This window comes from Rana temporaria, chromosome 11 (assembly GCF_905171775.1).
Source record: "Rana temporaria chromosome 11, aRanTem1.1, whole genome shotgun sequence".
NCBI classification, from domain to species: Eukaryota; Metazoa; Chordata; class Amphibia; order Anura; family Ranidae; genus Rana; species Rana temporaria.
The window spans coordinates 109,810,888-109,835,493 of NC_053499.1; the positions used below are offsets into that span (position 1 = coordinate 109,810,888).

The 24,606-nt window shown below is 44.6% G+C and overlaps 1 protein-coding gene across 1 annotated transcript in view; it reads left to right on the forward strand.

Annotated features, from left to right (window-relative positions):
- SF3B2 (splicing factor 3b subunit 2) overlaps window positions 1–24,606 on the forward strand; it is a 62,779-nt gene that overhangs the window by 21,204 nt on the left and 16,969 nt on the right. The window contains exons 5-12 of the mRNA XM_040328825.1: window positions 69–163; window positions 1,537–1,639; window positions 4,380–4,456; window positions 9,983–10,186; window positions 10,537–10,662; window positions 10,839–10,919; window positions 23,040–23,267; window positions 23,999–24,148. Coding sequence (XP_040184759.1) covers window positions 69–163; window positions 1,537–1,639; window positions 4,380–4,456; window positions 9,983–10,186; window positions 10,537–10,662; window positions 10,839–10,919; window positions 23,040–23,267; window positions 23,999–24,148 — 1,064 coding nt within the window. The remainder of the gene's footprint in view (window positions 1–68; window positions 164–1,536; window positions 1,640–4,379; window positions 4,457–9,982; window positions 10,187–10,536; window positions 10,663–10,838; window positions 10,920–23,039; window positions 23,268–23,998; window positions 24,149–24,606) is intronic.

Sequence of the window (24,606 nt, forward strand, 5' to 3'; positions counted from 1 at the left end):
ATATATTGGGAGTTCTCATTTCTGTCCACAAATCTCTGCAGCTAGCCCTATGTGTTTTTAATTTGCAGGTAACCTTTCTATTGGAACTATCATTCCACCTCTGATACCTTCCATTGCTCGACAGCGAGGACTTGGTCAAACACCTGGGGATGAATCTAGAGAGGCAAGTGTGTTTTTTTTTTTTTTGACCGATGGTTGGCGCAAAATCTTGGCTTTGTGGCAAACTGAATATCGGCCAGTGCATGTGTTTGTTTTTTTTGTTTTTTTTTTAGAATTTGGACTTGAGTCAATGACATCAGTTGGATATTGACTTAAAGCGGTTATAAACCTGCTAAGGGGAAGAAAAAAAACCTGCAAGATAAAGGCATAATGTGCTAGTATGCACCTCAAACGAGCACATAATGAAATGCTTGCCTTAGAAGGAAGCCCTCTTGGTGGTGCCCGGTCACCACTGAGAGGGTTGACATCTTCTCCCTTCCCTTCTTCCAGTATCGAGGGCTCCGGGGCTTACCTGCAGGTAAAAATAAAGCAGGATATACAACAGCTTTCAGTCAAGGTTCACACCTATGCATTTTTTAGTGTGTTTTGCAATTTGTAGAAACACACTACAGTCCATTTAACATGGTTTCCTATGGGATACATTCACATCTATGCGATTTTCAGCCGCTGCGTTTTTGGAAGGGACTTTTTTCCCCGCAGCAGATTGAGGGACAGGGAGCCTTAAGTTGGGGGGTTTAGAGCTTGCTTGTCCAAACTTCAACCCTCCCCTCTTGGGCTGCATGCTCGGATAAGGGTTTGGTATGTTTTTTTTTTGGGGGGGGGGCACACCAATACATTTTTCTTGCACCCAGCTGTCAGCGGGACACCCTGTCACAATCGTGTGTTCAAAAACACGCAAGTAAACCGCATAGACGTGAACCTAGCCTTAGTGGATTCTGAGATTATTCAGAATTCGAGGCTGGGTTCATACTGGTACGAACAGACGTTGCATGCGATTTGCTTCACATTGCTGTGCATATCACTTGTGATGTCTGTGCGATGCAAATTCAGCCATACAAACTGCATGGATGAAATCACTTCGCATTTGCACCCTTTTAGTCTGCACTGGAATCGTATTACATAGGTTTACACTCATGCGATCCGATTCCTGTACCATTTGACAGTTTGCACTGCAATCTGCGAATTGATCTGGGGGTGTCCATTAACTTTCTATTGACACTCACAGCGGTTCAGAGGGCAGTGTGATCTGCCTGCGAGTAACATGTGATGCGGGAACCCGCACTGGAATCGCGCTGGTTTCCACATCACATGTGAACCCAACCTCATAAGTGCATCTGACCTGCAACTTTCCTCAATTTGACCTGCTTCAAGGGGGTTTTGCTTTCCCTAGATTTGTATGGAAATTCAAAATCCATCTGGCAACAGCCCACAGAAATTTTTACTTCAAAAAGGATTTTTTAAACCGGGTATCTGTTATTTTTCAGTTTGGTTCTTTAATGTTTTGCATGAGTAATTTTATTTGCTATTGTTTTATAGACAGAAGATTCTTCCGTAGGCCCAAAGATTCCTCAAGTTCTTGAAAAAATTCTACAGCTTAAAGAGATCAGACAAGAGGAGATGAATGTGACTGTTACCACAGGTAGTGTATTTTGCATTCACTGATTATTTTGAAGAGTTTGACTGTGCTTGGAGCCAATATATAAATCTTTCCTAGAAGCAGAGGTCTTTCTTGCCCATTGAGAGGCATGGAACACGATATACTTTCAGGTTATACTCTCACATACAGTAGAATTGAGCAATCGGAAAACTTACCAGCTAGCCCTGGTTCACATTGATGCTACTTTGAAATCGTGTTAGTTTACTTGACGTAAGTATAAGGGGTCCTGCTGCGCGCGCACACAAGGGTTTTTTTTTCTTAATGCATAGAATGCATTAGGTTAAAAAAAAACTTCTGAATCACTTGCAGACCAGCCAGAGAAGTTACGGTACAGCACTTTGTGTAATGGATACAATGGGCGCAAGGAGGCGATGCGCATGTCCGCCGGCCACCTGCAATTGCTCCACAGCGAGGCAACATGAGCATCTGCCTTTGTAAACAAAGCAGATCCCAGTTATGTCAGGGGAAATAGTGTAATCGTCTGTTCCTAGTGATTAGGAACAACAATTTCTCTCTACTCCCAGTCAGTCCACTCCCCCCACAGTTAGAAACACCTCCCTAGGACACACTTAACCCCTTGATTGCTCTTAGTGTTAACCCCTTTCATGCCAATGTCATTTATACAGTAATCTGTGCATTTTTATCACGCTTATCGATGCATAACTGTCACAGGTCCCCAAAAAGTGTCATCTGTCCGCCGCAATGTTGCAGTCCTGCTACAAATCGCTGATCACCACCATTACTAGTAAATAATGCCATAAATCTATGGGGGGGAGGGGTTCCCATCAAAATTCTCGGCACACAAGTCGCATTGCAAGTCGGATCACCTTGGTCCGCCTTTTGGTGCGACTTCTATTCAAATTAATGGACTCCTATAGGGAATCATTGATTTTGAATAGAGGCAGAGAAACTCCAGCCAATGCTTCAAGCTTTTGCGCTGGAGCCTCAGAACACGATGGTTCTGTGGTGTGTTTTTATTTTTATTTTATTTTTTTAGCTTAAAAATGCCAATGCCTGTTACAGCTCAAAAACGCAGTGGTGTGAGGCCATTGAGTAACACGAAGTGGCGTTTTTAAGCTGTAATGTGTGTGTGTGTGTGTGTGTGTGTGTGTGTATATCTATCCTATCTATCTCAGGGCTCAAAATTTGTGCTCGCATTTGGCGAGGAGATTTATGTGCAGTGCGAGTGCCACTCAGACACACACATTGCGGCCAGTAACTCAACTAAGCTGCCGCGCCGTCCCTGCACAGGCTAGCAGCTGATTGGATACGAGTAGGGTTGTACCGATACCAGTATCGGTATCGGGACCGATACTGAGCATTTGCGGGAGTACTTGTACTCCCGCAAATGCCCCCCGATGTCAGATGCGATACTTCCCCCCATCCCCCCCCGCCGTCGCCGCATACCGCAACGGCGCCACCTAGTTAATCAGCGTGCGGGGAACATTACAGCTTTCATTTGAATAGCTGTCTGTTCTCCGCCGCGCCGCATATAGACACTCCCCCTTGCTCGGGATTGGACAGGGGGTTCTGTCAAAGTGCAGATCACCCGTCCAATCCCGAGCAAGGGGGAGTGTCTATGCGCGGCGGGGAACACACAGCTATTCAAATGAAAGCTGTAATGTTCCCTGCACGCTGATTAACTAGGCGGCATCTAGGTATGGGGAGACATGGCGGCATCTGTGGGGGACATGGCGGCATCTGGGGACACATTTAAAAAAAAGTATCGGTATTCGGTATCGGCGAGTACTTGAAAAAAAGTATCGGTACTTGTACTCGGTCCTAAAAAAGTGGTATCGGGACAACCCTAGATACGAGCGTGCGCCGCCCGGGACCGCCCCTATTCACCTCCCATAGGCCAGTAGTACAGTTGAAATGTACCTAGAACTGCTGCCCGGATCCGCGCCTCTCAGTCACAGGCAGCACGCCACTACTATACCAGACGCCGCCCGGGACCGCCCCTCTCCACCTCCCAGGCTCCCACACATCCAAGGAGTGCACCGTGCCCGCAGTAAAACAGTATGTTAAGACAGATGTGTGTTCTGGAGGCACTGGGAGTTTGCTGGGAGGGGGATTGAAGGAACATGTGCTGGATTGGGGGGGGACGGGGGGTTAATTGCAGATTTAGACTTTAAATCATCCCCCCAATCCATTATACCTATGCCCCCAATTCTGCCCCCTTCCCCACATTTGGCTGCAATGAGGGGACATTTGGCTGCACTGAGGACACATGCTGCACTTGTAGACATGAGTAGGCTGCATTTTTGGGCATGGATAAAGTTGTTGTTAATATTTATTTTTATAACTTAATTCTGCATAAAACATTTAGGTGTAATTTCATGAGATAATTTATGAGGGCGTGTCTAGGGGCGGGACATGGTAGGGGTTGAGCGGGGCAACTGGTGGCGAGTAACCCTTGAGGCCTGGCTAGTAGCTCAGGACTTGAAATTTTGAGCCCTGCTCTATCTCATTATCCTAAACTGGCCTACAGATTGTTTTTGTTTGCCTGTGTCTAATCCTCCTGTAACCCAAAAAACTAGAGAAAGGGTTTTACGGCGAGTACAAAAATCCTGCTTTTGATATCAACTACCCTGTTGTCTCGTTGGGTAAAACAAGCCTGCTGATACTCTATGCAGCATAGTAGTCTTTTGTCCCAGTAGAGCATCTTCAAAGAGAACATCATCTTGCAAATGTTTTTCATCTATTAATTTATTTGTTATAGAAGAGGAAGATTACGATGACAGACAAGTTTACACTGCATCGGAAACTGAAGAAGAGAGCACTGGACAAAAGAAGGAGGTATGAAAATGGAACTGAATTGGATAACAGAATATCTGGGATTTAACCTGATCCAGGATGCAAAGCTATACTTTATTCAGCTGCAGGTTTAGGTTTACCTCACAATACCTGTCCACGTTTTGTCGTGTTACAACCAAAACCATAAATGTTTTTTTTTGGGATTTTATATGATAGACCCACACAAAGTGGCACATAATTGTGAAGTGGAAGTAAAATGATAAATGAGTTTCAATTTTATTTACAAATATCTGAAAAGTGTGGCGTGCATTTGTAATCTGCCCCCCTGAGTCAATACTTTCAAAAGCCAACTTTTGCTGCAATTAAAGCTGCATGTCTTTTTGGGTATGTCTCTACCAGCTTTGCACATCTAGAGTGAAAATCTTGCCCATTCTTCTTTGCACAGCTTGAGCTCTGTCAGATTGAATGGAGAGTGTCTTTCTGTGAACAGCAATTTTTTAGTCTTGCCACAGATTCTCAATTGGATTTAGGTCTTGCTTGGATCTAAACCATTCCATTGTAGCTCTGGCTGTATGTTTAGTGTCGTTGTTTTGCTGAAGGTGAACCTCTGCCCAATTGTCTCTAGTCTTTTGCGGACTCAGGTTTTCTTCTAAAATTGCCCTGTCTTTGGCTCTATCTCTGACCAGCTTCCCTGTCCCTGCTGACGAAAAGCATCACCACAACATGATGCTGCCACCACCATGTTTCACGGTGGGGGATGGTGTGTTCAGGGTGATGTGCAGTGTTAGTTTTCCGTCACACATAGCGTTTTGCTTTTAGGCCAAAAAGTAACATTTTGGATTAATCTGATCAGAGCACCTTCTTCCACATGTTTGCTTTGTCCCCCACATGGTTTTTCACAAACTGCAAATGGGACTTCTTATGGCTTTCTTTTAACAATGGCTTTCTTCTTGCCACTCTTCCATAAAGACCAGATTTGTGGAGTTCAGGAGTTCACGACTAATAGTTGTCCTGTGGACCTATTCTCCTACCTAAGCTGTGGATCTCTGCAGCTCTTCCAGAGCTTCAATGGGCCTATTGGCTTCATTCTCTTTGCCCGGCATGTCAGTTTTTTTTCATATTCTTTATTTAGTTAAAGGGTCACTAAAGGAATTTTTTATTTTTTTTTGCTAAATAGCTTCCTTTACATTACTGCAGTCCTGGTTTCATGTCCTCATTGTTCGTTTTTGCTCTGATGTTGCTGTAATTCTGCTCTGTTCTGGACACTTCCTGGTTGTCTGTTTCCTGATCACCACAGTACTGTGAGATTCTAGTTTTGTTTTCCAAACCAATACTGCTCTATGGGTCTGTCCAGCACGGAGGCATCAAATAACATGCAAAAACTAAGCTAATTGCAAAAACAAAACTGAAACTAGGAGGTACATTATATGGTTGATTTTTAATCGTCTCTATACCCTGTAAACAGTAATTTCAGCTAAAAAATGTTTTTCCTTTAGTGACCCTTTAATCCATCATACACGGAACAGCTGATACATTTGATCAGGTACATGAATAGAGTGAACGTAAAGCAAACCAAATGTATAATATCAGTTATAATTGGTATAAGTATATGGGCGGCCATGTCGGAGCGCCCAATAATCATGAAATCTTCAAGACCTAAACTGTTAGTGGAGGAATCTGCACTCTAGGTTCGATTAATCATTGCCGCCATGAATGTGCGGATAAAGTGTTTTATTGTAGTGTTGGGGAAAAAAAGGATGAAACTGGAAAGGATAGGAAGAAAAGAGGTTGCAGTGAAGGAAAAGGAAAGATAAGGAAAGTAGAGGGGGGGAGAACAGAACAAGTGTAGCTGCCGGCAGGGGGATAGGGGGCACCCTGTAGGCGTTCGAACACTGTTTTTAATAACCTCAGGATGCAAAAAGTGCCTTTTCTTCCTCCGGGAATTTGAATGTATTCCAATGGACCCAAGTTTTAGAGTAGGTCTCGTGCTGGTTTTGGGCCAATAGTAGCAGATTTTCCATCTTATTTACCTCCAACTCTTGTGAGCCATAGCGTAATAGTAGGGGGCCTTGAGCCTCTCCAATGCAGGGCAATGCACGATCTGGCAGCATTAAAAAAAAAAGCCGCAAGATTGATTTAATATATATTTTTTCAGATATGTTCGAAACGTGTAATAGAAATAGATTCATTTTTCAGGGAGGATGTAGTCAGTGAATTTCTGAGATATACGATGTACCTCCTTCCAGAAGTGCTCTAACTCCCCCCCGGTCTTCCCAACATCTCCAGCATTTGTCGGGGATCGAGGGGGGAGTATTTGTGAAGTATTAAGGGTGTATGGTACCATCTCGTCAAAAGTTTGAAATTCGTTTCTTGGGTACGATTGCAAATGGTTGATTTTAAAGCAGAGTGTATAATCTGCTTATGTTTTGCCGGGGGAAAAGGTCCTGTCCAATGTAATTTCCCACTTCCGTATAAAGGGGGGAATATAATCATCAGGGGGGGGGGGGGCGGCAATCAATAGCGCATACATTTGCAAGAGTGTATGAGAACTGGGACCCGTCTCCTCACATAGTTGTTCTATGGGGATCAGAGGTCATTGGAATGTGTCCGGGGACAGAAGGCTATTAAATGTCAAAGCTGTACACCGCTCCAGAAGTCAAGGCAGTAGCGATCATTTGGCGAGGTCAACACAGACGGTGAGGGCCAGGTCGTGCGAAATGCGAAGCCTGGTAACATTGCAAGTCTAAAAGTAGTCTAAAAGGTCCCTCTTGTAATCCTGGGGGAAGCGGGGAATCCCCACAATAGGATAAAAGGGGGAGTAGGCGGGTGATAGTGAGGTAGTAGAGCATATTCGGGAACAGATGCACAAAGTGGGTCCCAAAGTTGGGTGCTATTTAAGAGCAGGATTAAGATCTGTAAAACCCAAGACCGCACGACGCAGCGGGACCATGCATTGTGATTGCTCAATCTTTGGCCACAGTTTGAGACCTGCATGTCTACAACAGTCTATTAGTCTTACCATGTGGGCCGCTTGTAGTATTTCTGCATATTGGGTACTGCTAACCCACCGTGCTACTTAGGCATAGTTCTAGGTCTTTTGTGGGCCCAAATAAAATTTGGTTATTAACGCGTTGATCTGTTTGAAGAATTCTGTAGGTATGTGAATTGGCAATGTTTGAAAGATATGTAAATTTGTGCAGAATTGAAATTTTTATTATGTTGCATCTACCAAACCAAGAAAAAGGCCCTGATGCCACTTGTAAAGTAGGGTCTGTACTCTACTAAGTAGAGGTGGAAAGTTCAAGGCATACATTTGATTCAATTTAGGTGGAATGAACATGCCCAGATATTTAAGGGCCATAGGAGTCCATCTAAAATTGAAGTTGGCTTTTAAGGTGTTAATTTGGGACAGGGACATAGATACACCCATTGCCTCTGATTTAGACATGTTTATTTTTAAATTAGAGAGGGAACCATATTGATCTAGTTCTCTTAAAAGGTTTGGTAGGGATATAACTGGTTTGGTAAGTGAGAATAGAAGGTCATCCGTGTAAGCGCATACCTTATGATGTAAATCCCCTGTTCGAATCCCAATGATGTCCAGGTTTTGCCTGACCCTGCAGAGGAATGATTCTAATGAAAGGGCAAAGAGAGGTGATAGGGGACACCCTTGAAGGGTTCCGTTTGAAATAGGAAAAGGTTCTGATAACAGTCCATTTGCTTTAATTTGTGCCATGAGCCTTGAGTATACACTCAAAATCCCGGCCTGTCAGTTTAAGTGGACAGCCATGGTTTGGTAGGTTTGCAGTTGTGCCATACTATTTCCGTGTGATGTTCACAGCTTGAGATTTTTTTTTATAACTTCGCCCTGCTTTAAACTTCTCCACAACTTTATTCCTGACCTGTCTGGTAGGTTCCTTGGCCTTCATGACGTTTGTTCACTATGGTTCTCTAACAAAACAAACCTCTGAGGGCTTCACAGAACAGGCTGTATTTATGAGATTAAATTACACGCATGTTTGCCATTTACTAATTGGGTGACTTTTTAAGGCAATTGGTTCCACTAGATTTTAGTTGGGGGTAACGGAGTAATGGGGGCTTCATACAAATGCATGCCACACTATTCAGATATTTATTTGTAAAAAACTTGGAAAACCATTTATCATTTTCCTTCCACTTAACAATTATGTGCCACTTTGTGCTGCTCGATCACATAAAATACATTTTCGTTTTTTCTTTTTTTCTTTTTTTTTTAGGGGGCACCTGTGTCCCAATGCAAAGATTTCCCTTCATTTGCTGTCCCGTAGCCAAATCGGGAAGTGAGAGGAAAGCCCCACCAAAGTGAGGGAATCCCAGGGTCACAAGAACTAGGGGCTTCATTGGAAATCTTTAATCTATTCCTGTTCAGATGACAACTCAAAATTTTGGAATTATTTATGTTCACTTTGAATGATAACGTTAAACAGATTAAAGGGGTTGTAAAGGTTAATTTTTTATTTTCTAAATAGGTTCCTTTAAGCTAGTGCATTGTTGGTTCACTTACCTTTTCCTTCGATTTCCCTTCTAAATGAATCTTCCTAACTGGGGCACAGACAGCAAAAAATAACTGACAGGTTCTAATCCCTCTCTTCTCGATCCAAAACTAAAAAGTTTTGCTTTTTAGTTAAATATTCCCAAAACTGGTACATTTGAACTATGCAGTAATTGATTCTCATTTGCATGTTTTCTCTAATAAACTGTCAGTCCATTGAGGACTAGTGTCATAACTGTAATGCTTTGGCAACTGCAGATGAAACGGAGGCTAGGATGGCAACTTCCTTTGCTTTAGCTGCCTGAGGACTGCCCCATTGCACGTTTATTGCTAGAGGGCGGCCCTCCTGTGTAGAATCGTGTGTGTGTGTGTGTGTGTGTGTGTGTGTGTGTGTGTGTGTGTGTGTGTGTGTGTGTGTGTGTGTGTGTGTGTGTGTGTAATATAATGTTTGAATATATAATATAAACCAATCTGTGGGTGCCAGGCACTGGATGTCTGCCATCTTCCAAGTCACCAGCAAAATGCATCGAGCGGAGATCTGCCTATGTAAAGGCATATCTTCTTTCTGACGGGATAAGGCATGGATTCTGTGTTCTTGTACAACTAATAAGGGGTTTGTTCCACTTTGAATTGTTATAATGAAGCCTATAAGGTAGAAGAGGATATGGTTTTGTAAATGCTAGGAAATATATGCAAGTAAAATGTAGTCTTCAGAGGTTCTAATTTATCATATTAATGGTATAGCTAGTAGGAGGGAGTTGCAGCCATCTGGACTTGTTCTCTAATGTTGAAGATGCATCGTAGATTCTCCAGCTAGTAACTACGGAACACTGTGTGTGTGTGTGTGTGTGTGTGTGTGTGTGTGTGTGTGTGTGTGTGTGTGTGTGTGTGTTGTTTTTTTTATTTTTTATTATATATTATTACAGTATCCAGGTAAATGTGTGACTACAAAGTCCAAACACTGGGGTCCTTGAATCGTATCGAAATATGTTAAAAGCTGAAATGGAATGTAAGGTATAAATCTTTTCTCCCCACAGAAAAAAAGTCGTAGACGAAGAAATCGTAAGAAACGAATACGCAGACGAGTAATTGCAGTGCCTACTGTTGTAGGGGATGAGCTGAATGAGGCAGCAGAAGCTGACACAGCAGGAGGAAAAGTTGAAATAGAGTATGTTATTGAAGAGCCAGAGATTTATGATCCCAATTTCATTTTCTTCAAGAGGATCTTCCAGGCATTTAAGGTACCCCATATGATATTTTGCAGGTCATTTGTTTTACTAACAAAATACCTCTCTACCCTGTGGAATAAAAGCTAGCAATTTTTTTGTGGGAGGGCTTTGCTTTTAAGAAGTAAAGATCTAATTCAACGCCGTGACCAAATTAACTTATTGATCCACTAAACACCTTTTTGTGTGAAAGATCAAATTCTATACAGATATAATACAATTGTTTTATATTTCTCAAATCCCATCGTCTGACTTCAGTAAACTATCCTGAGTAACTGGGGAGCACTGTGCTCTTTTCACCTGGTCCAGGGGGGGTTGATGGAAAGTTGGTGTTGGGTGTAACTTTGTATCTTTTTAAATTGCAGCTGACAGATGATGTTAAGCGGGAAAAGGAAAAGGAGCCAGAAAAAGTGGAGAAGGTGGAACCAGCTGCTCCTAGAAAAAGATTTGAGGAGGAACTAATGGACAGTGACGATGACAGCGATGATGAGGTTGGAAATCAACATGTATATGTTTCTTTAATAATTGTCTGTTATAACGATTTTCTGTGTTTTCTTAGTTCTTAATTTATGTGTGACTCTAAATCTGTAGGTTTTTCCACGTCTCACTGTTTACTTTCTCATACAGTGTGATCTTATTGTTTTTTTTCTCTTAATCTCTTTTACAGGATAGAAAACTAGATGCTTCTAAGCTGTCTAAGAAGAAATTAAGGCGAATGAATAGGTTCACAGTGGCAGAACTGAAGCAGGTAATAGTTTAGATCTGGTGGGCATGAAATCATATAGTTATGATTATATGTTTACAAAACAAAGAGAAAAATAAAAACAAATGTATAAATATATGTAAACCACCCCTTAGACCAGTGGTTCTCAATCTGGGGGTCAAATGACTATTTAAAATACAAAAGGAGTCGCGCTATGTAATTAATAAATTGCATATGAAAAATAGTAAGTGAATAAAAATGTGCAAATATAAAGAAAGAGTGGACCCAAATGATCAGAAAAAATCACAAAAAAACACTGGGGTCCACAAATATTAGTGAAAAAGGAGGGAATAAACCCAATCAAAAAAATATATATCTTTAAAAGAATTGTACATAGTCCCAAATAAAGTGATAAGAAAAAGTACCAAAGTGTTTAGGAATAATCCACAACGTTGTGATGACTGACACACAGGAGACCTCCACCAACAGTTAACACGGACTCTTACCACAGGGTAAGTAAAATACAGCAAAACCGAAATCCAAACGTATTATGACAACAGACTCGCTCTTCTATCCACTGAAGTTTTCCTATTTGGCAGCTCAACTCAGTATTCCAGCATAGGAGAGGAGAGATCAAAGGGACTCATAGCGTAATATTGCTTAAAAATGTTTAATAAAACGAAAGTAATGCACTTACATTTAATCCATTAAAAACAGGCATTCAGAAAGAAATACAGCCGGCCGGTCTGTATATGAAGTGTGTGCCCAGAATATCCGGGGTCCTCACGAGTGCAACGCGGTGACGTCAAAGCGCCTCCTCCCAACGTTTCGTCTACAGACGTGGTCACGGGATGAGGAGGCGCTTCACATCACCGCATTAAATACATAGAAGGGGAGGAGGAAAGGCGTAACCAGACTCAGAGACAAACCCGTCCTTGAACGCACTTCGTCCATCTTGATTAATGGAAAACCATCGGCAGCTGCCAATACAGTGTCCCCCAACAGAACGAAACAGTCAGTGTTACATCGAGATCGTAACAACGGAGTGTTGTTTCCATGGTCAACCAATCCTACCATTAAATTGCACTTGGCTGTAAACAGCAAACCTAAAAAATATCAATATCCAATTGGAGGATCCATCTCAACATTCCAAAAAGGAACTGTTAAGGCAAAAAACGTCCTTTAATATCAACATTCCGTCCCCGCTGAAAGCAAGGACAGTATGTATATACAGAGAAACGCCCAATTAAGGTTATATACAGAAAACCAAAAAAAAGGTTTATAAATTATATATATAATATTGTCCAGAGATTCGAACGTGCATCTGGACGGGTCCATCTCCAGTCATACCAATACAAGTATAATAAAAACATTAACAATATAAAATATATTGATAGACGGTAAAAAACCCTTCAATCTTATTCAAAGACCAAAAACATTTATACATTGAAGAAAAATAAAAAAGGAAAATTAAAAATGAAATGGGAAAAATGTTCATGACATATACTTCAGCATACTTTGTATGACAGATAATAAAATTATGAGTTGTCTATGAAGCAATTTACGTCAACTTCAATATTTAACCCATATGGGGTATAACATTTTAATTTATGAATCCAGGCCATTTCTGACCTGGAAATGTTCCTCACCAGGTCGCTTCCTCTCCAGTGAGCAATAAATTTGTCAATACCCAAGAAAACCGTGTTACTTGGGTCCTTACTGTGACAAAGCAAATAATGTTTAGACACAGAGTGCTCTGTGAAGCCACTCCGTATATTTGCAATGTGCTCGTTTAACCTTATGTGGAGGGGGCGCTTGGTCCTGCCCACATATTGGAGACCACACGGGCACATTAGCAAGTAGATGACGCCCACTGTGGAACATGTAATAAATGGCTTTATCTTGAACCTTTTCTGGGTACAACTGGAGCTGAATTCCGTAGTCCTTTTAGTGGTTCGCCCGTTCAGACCACAGCTCTGGCACCTACCACACTTAAAGAACCCTGTCAGGCCTGATGAGAACATTGAGGGAATCCTAGGGGGGTCCTGTACATTAGGAGCCAATTTGTCTCTCAAAGACGGAAGTCCTCTAAACACCACCTGAGGCCTTTCAGGTAATAATTTATTCAGGACACTGTCACTTTTTAGAATATGCCAGTATTTTGAAAAAATATGTGTGACACTTCTATGTTGGCATGAAAAATCAGTGACAAATGGGCATTTAAATCTAGCGGAGTCATTCCGAGGTTTATCCTCCAGTAATGTAGCTCTGTCTAGATTTGCCACTTGATCCAACGTATTGGACAGGGCTTCACTACAATACCCCTTAGATATAAATCTTTCTGTTAAAACACTGGCCTGTTCAGAAAAGGAAGACTGTTTAGTGCAATTCCTTTTTAAACGGAGGTATTGACTTTTTGGAACAGAGTCTAACCAAGGTGAATAATGACAGCTGTCTTTGGATATATAGGAGTTCCTATCTGTCGACTTAAAATGTGTAGTAGTTACAAAACAACCTTCTTCGACTGAAATTAACAAATCCAAAAAGCTGATCTGTGTCTGACTGGCCTCATATGTCAAAAAAATCCCACGTTCATTGTTGTGTAATGAATCAATGAATAGAGCTAGATCATTTTCAGGACCTTCCCAGAGGAGAAGGATGTCGTCGATGTATCTGGCCCACAGCAAAATCTGGGGCCTAGATTGAACACGGACGACATCCTCCTCCCAAAGGGCCATAAATAAGTTCGAGGCTGGGAGCATATTTCGCTCCCATAGCCACCCCGCGGCTCTGTTGGTAAAACTTGCCATCGTGCCAGAAAAAGTTGTGTGGCTGCGAACTCTAACAGTTCCATTATGAAGGTAATTTGCATGGTGTCAAGACCACTATCTTTGATCAAATAGTGGGACACCGCATGTAGACCAAGCTTGTGGGGTATGACGGTGTATAATGAAGTGACATCCGCTGTCACCAGCCAAATCCCAGAGGAAGGTGTTAACCTGGAAAGTATATTAATTACATCCTTAGTATCTTTAATATAAGATGGCATTTCTTTATCGTACATCACGGGACACAGAGCAGCATAGCCATTACATATGGGTTATATAGTGTACCTTCAGGTGATGGACACTGGCACTCTCCGACAGGAAGTTCCCTCCCTATATAACCCCCACCCATAGTGGGAGTACCTCAGTTTTTTCGCCAGTGTCTTAGGTGTTGGTGCACGTTGAAGGTTGTGCCTGCAGTTTGTCCTTGGGACCAGGGCCAGCCGACCGGATCCGTCCAAGGTGCTTCATAGCCAAAGTGGACGGTACCCGGGCCCCAATTCGTGGATGGGGTTTTGCCTATAATGCCTCTCCTTGGAGGGCTGGACTCTGGGTTCCAGGACTGGGTTTTTTAACCTATGAATTCCTGCTGCCAGTAGTGCTGTATAGGTCCAGGTGTGTGGTGTTCCTGACTTGGACCCCGGTCCCTGAAGGTCTATGACCATACCCACGGTGAAGGGGGAAGATTGGGCCTCTTGCATGAGCAATACCCTGCGGCGTGGAAAGGTAAGCGGGGGGCCTACGGAACTTGGTTTGTCAGTGGGCTCCCCACAGGGGACTCTGGGGAAAAGCCTTTTTTATGCCTCTGTGCATGGGCTAAAAGAGAAACCACAAAGTCTGCATGACTGGATGGCTCAAACACCCAGGTATACTGTTCCTCTGGCTGGGCTAATAGACTGCTACTGCTGCTACAAGGTGTTTTGCTCCTTGAAATGTAAAAGGGAGCATGTCAGGTTTAAATTACTTACTTCCTGATGTCTGTGTGTCTCCAGCAGCTCCCGGGCTCCTCTCCCCACATGGATTCTGCTTCCTGAGAGCGGCGTCGGGAGCGCGCGCGCGTGCGCGCGCACTGTTATAGGCGCCGACGCTGCGTGGAGGGGCGGGGGACGCCCAGGGAGTTCCCTCCCCTCTGTACATCAGAGGGAAAAACTCTATTTAGCCTGTCAGTTTGCTGAAGGCTGTGAAGGGACACGGAGCAGCGATGCTGAGCAGGATAGGTTTGCCTATGTTATGCTGACACAGTGACACCTAGTGGCCGTTTTTTTTGTACACACCTTGCTAAAGAGCTGTTTAAGCTCATATTTTCTCTGAAAAGCCGGTGTACTAAGTAGCAGTCAGAGTACTTAGTATTTGGTACTCTCTTAGCCCAGCATTAAGGGAAGCAATATTAGGATATGATTAAGCCCTTGGGGCTCAATATTGCTATCTCTTGTTAGGTTTTGGGAAGTTTAGTTTCTGTCTAACATTACCCTAGCCTAAATTTTTTTTTCCTCATTTATTTAAATGTGTGTTTTTCTCCAGCTATTACAGTTAGTTGTATATTAGCGGAGTATCTCAGATTTGTTATTATGGCTCCTAAGGGTGCAGGGAACGCTAAAAATGCTAAAGGTGTTAAAAAGCCGAAGGGTTCCCCATCGGGCTCGGAGGATATTTCCCAGAATCCACCTGCCCCTACCTCCCCGGAGGATCCGGAGGTTGCTGCCCTGGGTGAGCCATCGGGGTTGCTAGGTGCTATGGCGGGCCCTATTCAACCAACTCCTTCCTATGTCACGGAAGAGATGTTAGCCTCCACCTTGGGTGGATTTGAAAAGAGGATGGCCGCTCTTATTACGGCCTCTTTATCCGGGAAGAAGCGGGCTAGGTCCCCGTCTCCCAGGTTTGAATCTCCTGAGGAAGATGTCCTTTCCACTGAGGAATTGGAAGATACAGGAGACCAGGCTGAGGATCATCTGGACCATTTGGGTTCTGAAGATTCTACTATAGAAGAACCTTTTTCAGCTTCTCACGCAGAAAAATTGTGGGTTCAGTCCTTAACGGATATGGTGCGGTCAGCTTTTAAAATGCCTTTGCCTCAGCCGCTGGCCTCCGCTGTGTCCTCATTGGGCTCCCTAAAAGCGCCCCAAGCCAACCTGGTGTTCCCGGTCCATCCTTTGTTAAAGGACCTGATATTTCAGGACTGGGTTAAGCCAGACAGGATTTTTTTGCCTCCTAAAAGGTTCGCAGTTATGTACCCTTTAGAGGAGGAGTTTTCAAAAAAATGGGCTGTCCCCACTGTTGACGCAGCCATATCATGTGTCAATAAAGCTTTAACATGTCCAGTGGACAATATTCACATGTTCAAAGATCCTGTGGATAAAAGGCTTGAGACCTTACTAAAGGCATCCTTTTCCACAGCGGGGGCAGTGGTCCAGCCAGCTGTAGCTGCCATTGGCGTCTGCCAGGCTTTAAAAGACCAGGCCAAGCAGGCCCTAAAGGACCTCCCGGCTCAACAGGCTCAGGACTTAGCCGATCTACCTAGAGCCTTATGTTTCGCGGTAGACGCTATCAAGGATTCAATCCAACAGGCGTCCCGCCTATCCCTGTATTTGGTCCACATGAGAAGATTACTTTGGTTAAAGAACTGGTCTGCAGAAACCCCCTGCAAAAAACTCCTTACAGGATTCTCCTTTCAAGGAGAGAGATTGTTTGGAGAAGATCTTGACAAATATATTCAAAAGATCTCTAGTGGTAAGAGCACCCTTTTGCCGGTTAAGAAAAGGTTCCGAGGTCCCTCTTTTAAGCGCCCAACCTCTCCAGTTCCAGGGCCCTCATTCTCTAGGCAGTATCGACGGCCTCCTGGACGCGCAGCTGCAAACAGGCCCCAGGGGCAAGCTGCAGGGAACAAGAGACCGTGGAACCGTAAGCCGGTTAAGGCTGCCCCTAAGGCAGCCTTGTGAAGGGGCGCCCCCACTCTCTCGAGTGGGGGGAAGACTCCGGTTGTTCTCGGAGTTGTGGGGGGCCCAAGTTACCGACCAATGGGTTCTGTCCTCAGTAACTCAGGGGTACAAGCTGGAGTTTCGGGAGTTCCCCCCTCCTCACTTTCAAATGTCAAGACTTCCAGGCGACCCTCAGAGACAGGCATCGCTTCTGTCCGCCCTAGAGCGACTCCTATCTCAAGGAGTGATTATGGAAGTACCAGCAGGGGAGCAAGGACAAGGGTTTTACTCAAACCTCTTCGTTGTCCCGAAGCCAAACGGCGACGTCAGGCCTATTCTGGACCTAAAGTTATTAAACCGCTTTTTAAGAGTCCGGTCTTTTCGAATGGAGTCCATTCGTTCGGTGGTGGCCGCCCTCCAAGGAAAGGAGTTCTTGGCCTCCATCGATATAAAGGACGCATACCTGCACGTTCCGATTTTCCCAGGCCATTACAGGTATCTGCGTTTTGCCCTAAACTATCGGCATTATCAGTTCGTGGCTCTTCCGTTCGGACTAGCCACGGCCCCTCGGGTTTTTACGAAGATCCTGGCCCCCGTATTAGCCATCCTAAGGGAACAGGGCATTCTGATCATGGCCTACCTAGACGATCTTCTGGTAGTCGACCACTCAGCGGCCGGTCTAAATCGGGCAGTGTTGCTAGCAGTAAACTGCCTAGAGTCCCTGGGTTGGGTTCTAAACCGGGACAAATCGGCTTTACAGCCCACAAGAAGGTTGGAGTATCTAGGTCTGATTTTAGATACAAGACAACAACGGATCTTCCTGCCCCAGTCCAGAGTGGACTCGATAAGGGAGTTAATCCACATAGTCCTAAGCAGCACAAGGCCATCTATACGCCTCTGCATGCGCCTGTTGGGAAAGCTAGTGGCCACCTTCGAGGCAGTGCCCTATGCCCAGATCCATTCTCGGAGGCTACAGAGAGCAATTCTCGCGGCCTGGGACAAAAGACTCCAGGCCTTGGATCTTCCCATTTCCCTTCCCTATGCGGTAAGGCAGAGCCTGTGTTGGTGGCTAGTCACAAAAAATCTTCTGAAAGGAAGATCGTTCAATCCCCCCTCATGGAGGATAGTAACCACGGACGCCAGCCTATCAGGTTGGGGTGCAGTCCTAGACGATTTAACCCTACAGGGGAAATGGTCAAGGGCAGAATCAGCCCTACCCATAAATGTCTTAGAGATCCGAGCAGCTCGGTTGGCTCTTTTGGGCTGGACGGAGGTTCTGCAGGGCTCCCCAGTAAGGGTACAATCCGACAATGCCACTGCCGTAGCTTATATAAACCACCAGGGTGGCACCAGGAGTCAGGCAGCCCAAAGGGAGGTAGATCGGATCTTTTCATGGGCAGAAGCCCATGTCCCCTGCATCTCAGCTATCTTTATCCCCGGGGTGGACAATTGGCAAGCGGACTTCCTCAGCCGCCAACAGATGTCCCCAGGGGAGTGGTCCCTCCATCCCGAAGTGTTCCAGGTCATTTGCCGGAAGTGGGGTACTCCGGAGGTGGACATTATGGCGTCCAGATTCAATGCCAAAGTAGCAAACTTTGTCTCTCGAACGAGGGATCCATTGGCCTGCGGGACAGATGCCTTGGTGTGTCCTTGGCATCAGTTTGCGCTAATCTATGCCTTCCCTCCAATACGGATGCTACCCTGTCTTCTTCACAGAATTCAAAGGGAACGCAAGCCAGCGATTCTAGTGGCCCCAGCGTGGCCCCGAAGACCTTGGTACTCCTTGATAAAAAGGATGACCGTAGAGGAGCCTTGGGTCCTCCCTCTACGTCCGGACCTCCTCTCACAAGGGCCATTCTACCACCCTGCCTTACAGGCCCTAAATTTAACGGCCTGGCGGCTGAGTCCCTGATTCTCAGAAACAGAGGCCTTTCAGGGCAGGTCGTTTCTACCCTTATAAACGCAAGAAAACCAGTTTCCAGGTTAATATACTATAGGGTGTGGAAGGCCTATATTACCTGGTGTGAAACCAGGAAATGGGATCCCCGCAAATATACTATTGGGAGAATCCTGGAGTTTTTACAGTTGGGAGTGGAAAAAGGTTTGGCGGTCGGCACAATCAAGGGGCAGGTGTCTGCCTTGTCGGTCTTCTTCCAGAGATCGTTGGCTGCCCATTCCTTAATGAAATCCTTTTTTACAAGGTGTTATTCGGGTGAATCCCCCGATTAAAGCTCCCCTGTATCCTTGGGATCTAAATTTGGTTCTATCGGTCTTGCAAAGGCAGCCTTTTGAGCCCTTGTCCGCGATCCCTTTGGTCCTTTTGACTAGGAAACTAGTGTTTCTGGTGGCCATGGCATCCGCCAGAAGGGTGTCGGAGTTGGCAGCCTTGTCATGTAAGGCACCTTATTTATTATTGCATAAGGACAGGGTCGTTTTGCGGCCGCTTCCGTCCTTCCTGCCTAAGGTGGTATCAAATTTTCACCTTAATCAAGATGTGATTCTTCCATCATTTTTTCCAAAGCCTTCTTCTAAGGAAGAGAGGTTACTACATTCCTTGGATGTAGTTAGAGCTGTAAAGATTTACTTGGAAGCTACAGCCCAGATTCGTAAGACGGACGTCTTATTCATTCTGCCGGAAGGGCCCAAGAAGGGCCAGGCAGCGTCTAAGGCCACTATTGCTAAGTGGATTAGGCAGACGATTATTCAGGCCTATGGCCTGAAGGGGAAGAGTCCACCCTTATCGGTTAAGGCTCATTCCACTAGAGCTATAAGTGCCTCTTGGGCAGCGTATCACCAGGTCCCTATGGCTCAGGTCTGCAGGGCAGCAACCTGGTCATCTGTCCACACATTTGCAAAATTTTATCAAATGGACGTTAGGAGGAACGCTGATTCAGCCTTTGGGCAGGCGGTACTGCGGGCCGCAGTTTAATCTCCTCTTGTCCGGTGGCACCTCTTGTTTGGTTTTTTCTGGTTGTCTCCCTCCCCTCATGGAGCATTGCTTGGGGACATCCCATATGTAATGGCTATGCTGCTCTGTGTCCCGTGATGTACGATAAAGAAAAAGGGATTTTTATTAACAGCTTACCTGTAAAATCCTTTTCTTGTAGTACATCACGGGACACAGAGCTCCCACCCCTCTTATGGGGAATTTTGGGATGCATATTGCTTGCTACAAAACTGAGGTACTCCCACTATGGGTGGGGGTTATATAGGGAGGGAACTTCCTGTCGGAGAGTGCCAGTGTCCATCACCTGAAGGTACACTATATAACCCATATGTAATGGCTATGCTGCTCTGTGTCCCGTGATGTACTACAAGAAAAGGATTTTACAGGTAAGCTGTTAATAAAAATCCCTTTTTTTCTAACAAGGGGTTGGAGAAAAAAGTCAATGTACTTACCCACCCGGGACGTGACTGAGTCTATCCCACTTATGATGGGACGTCCCGGGGGGCAAGTCGGATGTTTGTGTACTTTCGGCAAGTAATATATTATAGGCGTTCTTGGGGCCTTTGGAATGCTTTCTCTTTATCATTAAAGGAGTTCTCTAAGCTAAAACTTTTAACCCCCGCTGTGCCGGGCTGTAAAACTATACAAAATAAACTTTCACTTACCTGCCTACGATCCCCCGTTGTTCCGATATCGCCGTCCCGTTCTCCCCCCCCCCCCCCCCCCAAGCACTACCACTCATCCCATTTCCCCCCACCAAGGGAAATTAGGATAGAGCGACATGAAAGGGAAAGAAAGAACAAATGTACCATAAGGGGTTTTAATACTGTACGAGTGGAAGGTACTCAGGGGAGCGATAAATGTCCGTGGGTTAGGGGTGCAAATTACTTGCCTTGGGTGCCGACAACCCATGCTACGGAAATTTTTACTGTTAGGGGTCCCCACAACTTGAGAAATGTTATCAAGTGGTAACGCCACTAGAAACGTTGAGAACCACTGCCTTAGACTTTAGTAAAGAGATGTTTGGAGACTTTTTCTTTTTAAATCATCCTTTGCTTTGTCATGTTCAGCCTTGCAGCTGGCTATTGACACTCTTAACTGTTGTATAGACTATGGAGAGCTTGGTAGTTGAATTATCTCCTGATAGAGACAATCCTACTCCTGCAAAATTACAGCTCTTGCCCTCAGCCCTACTATTCTGAGAAGATACCATGGAGATTTATCAAATCTCCAGAACGCCTTTACTTTCTCTGCATATGCACAGAGTCTTATGGCTTAGAGTTTTGAACCTGTGCAGGAAAGGCTTTTTTTGCATGCTTCTTTGAAGCGGAGCTCCTCTTTGGGAAAAATCCCTTGAATACATTAAGGCAGTCGACGGAAGGGGGGGGGGGGGTCTCTGTTTATGTAACCACTTAGGCAGAATGCTGGAGATGTACAACCTCGCTGACTGACTTTGACCATATTTTTTGACGTTGTGAGAAAATAATGTTTTTGGTTGGAGGTCACCAGCACTTTTACAGGAACTTTTGTTGGTGCCGATTCCCCTCACCATTTCAGTATGTCTTCTGGGGTTGGTGGGGGCTTTAGTACCAAAGAGGGCGCAGAGGAATTTCTTGTCTATTACTTTATTCTACGCACGGAAATCAATTGTATTGTACTGGAAAAAAACGGAAGCACCGTCACTTGCATTTTGCATGTGTATGGTTATCAAATCAATACCTTCCTATAAAGCAACAAATGCGGCAGGGGTGGCTGGCAGGTTCGGGCGCTATTTGGGTTCTCTATGACTCGTACAGATTACTTTAACTAGAAGAGATGCTGGTTAACAAGTAGGTCTGATTGATGTGGGGGAGAGGCTAGATTATTACCTTCCTGATATTGAAGAATAGCAGGAATGTCTTAATTCTATTGTGTGTGGGAAGAAAGGGGGGGGGGGGGTAGAATTGCTAGTATGTATATAGTATAATGGTCCTGGTGACCAGTTGAGTCTGGGTATGCCCAAATAGGCTTTGTGTTTGTATGCATGTTCTTTTTCAAAATCTAATAAAAGATATTTCAAAAATAAAAAGGGAAAGGAGGAAGGGTTCTTATCCCACTATCTGCAATTTCACTTCCTTTATTGTATGGGCTTTTTCTACCTTTTGTGTACAACCTGTCCCCCCCCCCCCCCCCCTCCAGGCATCATTGGGGGGAGGGGGGCAGCGGGGTTGCTTGCCGCAGGACTGTGAGCTGAGAGCATCTCTCTACAGCTCAGTGTCTGCAGCCGCCACAGTGAAGTACGCAGCCCGGCTCTCCCCGTTTTTCAGTTCCGGGGACCGATCGCAGGACCCCAGCGGCGATCAGGTCTCGCTTTCCCGGAGCTTAGGACCGGGTCGCGGGCGCGCGCCCGCGACCGGGTAGATGTAAAGGACGTGCCGGTACGTCCATCTGCCCAGCTGTGCCATTCTGCCGACGTATGTCATTGTGCGGCGGTTAAGTGGTTAAACGTGTTCCCTGGGAAGTGTTTCCAACTGTCGGGTTAGTGGATTTAGCTTAGCTGAAACGCAATCTCTCGCTTTTCCTCGACAGATCAGCAGTGTGCTTTGTGTGCTCATCGCTGATCTCTCTACTGTGAACAATCAGCAGGTCATCACGTCCGCCGGACCCGCTGATTGGCTCCCACTGTGTCCAATCCGTGACCATGAAATCACGTACAGGTACGTGATTTTGTGCACCCGGGCCTCCTGCTGTGAATACTTTTCGGATGCGCTTTAATAGGAGATTAGACGTTCCGCCTCCTGCACCATTCTTGCCTAGGCGAGCATGACCTTTCACTTTCGCTGCCTCCTGGAATATTTACTTCACTTTTGCCAGCAGGTATTACGTTCCAAAAAATGGGGCAGTGGCTGGCACTGTCTTTTTACATATTGTTCGACAGAAAGCACTGCCTCCTGGGATTTGTGACATTGGTATTCCAGGAGGTTTTACTATTCTCCATTCCTAGAACAATGTGTAAACAAACATAGTGCCAGATCTCTGCCTTTCGCATGTGTGAGATCTGGCACAGTTTTATTTGGATTCAGCTGGCTCTCTTACAAAGAAAGAGAGAAAATGGTGGCATGGGACAGGATCTTGAGTAGGAGAGTGGTGACAGAGAAGAGGACCACGCTGCATCTGCTTGGCTTGTTGGTATTCTGATCTGACTTCACCGGGCACCAAAGGTAGACGGGCAAAGACTTAAATTTGCATTTGGTTTGTGAATTTCCTCTTTAAAATTATACCTGGGCAGGTGATTTCTACCATGCAGATCTATTGATATGAGCAAGTTAATAAATGGGAGCAAGTAGTGATCGTATGTGTGTTTTGTGGTGTTTTTTTATTTTTATTTCCCCTCTAGTTAACACAAAGGGTGAACTTTTTTTTTTTTTTTAACGGTCGTCTTTTTTTTTTTTTTTTTTTTTTAACTTTTTCTTTTTTTGCCCTTGCTTTGTTTTCTCAGCTGGTATCTCGTCCAGATGTGGTGGAGATGCATGATGTTACAGCTCAGGATCCCAAACTCCTTGTGCATCTGAAGGGTACAAGAAATTCTGTCCCTGTCCCTCGCCACTGGTGTTTCAAACGCAAATATCTGCAGGGCAAGAGAGGAATTGAGAAACCACCATTTCAACTTCCTGACTTTATCAAGAGAACAGGTATCCAGGAAATGAGAGAGGCACTACAGGAAAAGGTAAAGAACTGTGTGGACAGAGTTTGAGTCGACTGAGGGTACTTTTATAATATAATATTTGTTTGCCACACTTGAAAATAAAGTTGTCAAATTGTACCTACCATATTTGCCGGCGTATAAGGCGACTGGGTGTATAAGACGACCCCCTAATTTTCCAGCTAAAATTGGGGTTTTGGGATATACTCGCCGTATAAGACGACCCCCTTCCGACTAGTCATGCCTCGACGATCCCATACCTTATCCCGGACATGCAGAGTCTCGGTCTGACTATGGACATCCATTGTTCAAAAGCTACGCCTCCTCGTCGTGCTGTTCCGTGATAGGCGGAACACTCGGGTTCCCAGCAGAGCATGTGTTCCGCCTATCACGGATGTCCTCTAGTCCGAGGACAGCACGAGGAGGAGGCGTGGGTTTTGAACAATGGACAGCCGCAGTCCGACAGACTCTGCATACAGGTACCAGCGTATAAGACGACCCCTGAGTTTTGAGGCAAATTTTTAAGTATAAAAAGGTCGTCTTATATGCCCGAAAATATGGTAATTGAGACACATGCTCAGATAGAATTGGTAAATGGTTGTGGTTTGATACCCAAAAATAATTTAGAGGTTGTTGACAATAGGAGTGCCTTCAAGCAGTAGATTATATAGATGCACGTTCACACCATGCTGCATTAGAAAATGTCCTGCCTGCTGCATTTGTTCATGTAAAATTTTTTTGTTTTTGTTTTTCAGGAAGAGCAAAAGACTATGAAGTCTAAAATGAGAGAGAAGGTCAGGCCTAAGATGGGAAAAATCGACATAGATTATCAGAAACTGCACGATGCATTCTTCAAGTGGCAGAGCAAGCCAAAGCTGACTATACATGGAGACCTTTATTATGAGGTGATGAGCAAGCTGCTGCTTGATGTTTATGTGATGTCTCGATAACACCAAAAGTGTTAAAAAAAAAAAAAAAAAATGCTGATGGAATAGAAACTGCAAAACATGTAAAGTTCTGTCATCTATAGACAAGTTTATTGAATTTTTTTTTCCCCTGCCCTACTTTGTTGTCAAAACTGCCAACAACCCCACAAAGGCTAGCAAATCTCCATGCCGCAGTGTTAAAGCTCCTTCCTAAAAATGGTGGTTCTTACCTCAGAAGTAGGGGTGCAACGGATCAAAAAACTCACGGATCGATCCTCGGATCAGGAGTCACGGATCATTTTCGGATCAGCAAAAAAAAAAAAAATTATTTATGAAAAAATCTGATTTAAGTCTGGGCTCTGGCTGGGCCTATGGCTCTATATAGTAATGTCCACCATTGTCCCCCACTCGTCATCACCATTCCAGTCCAACATTGC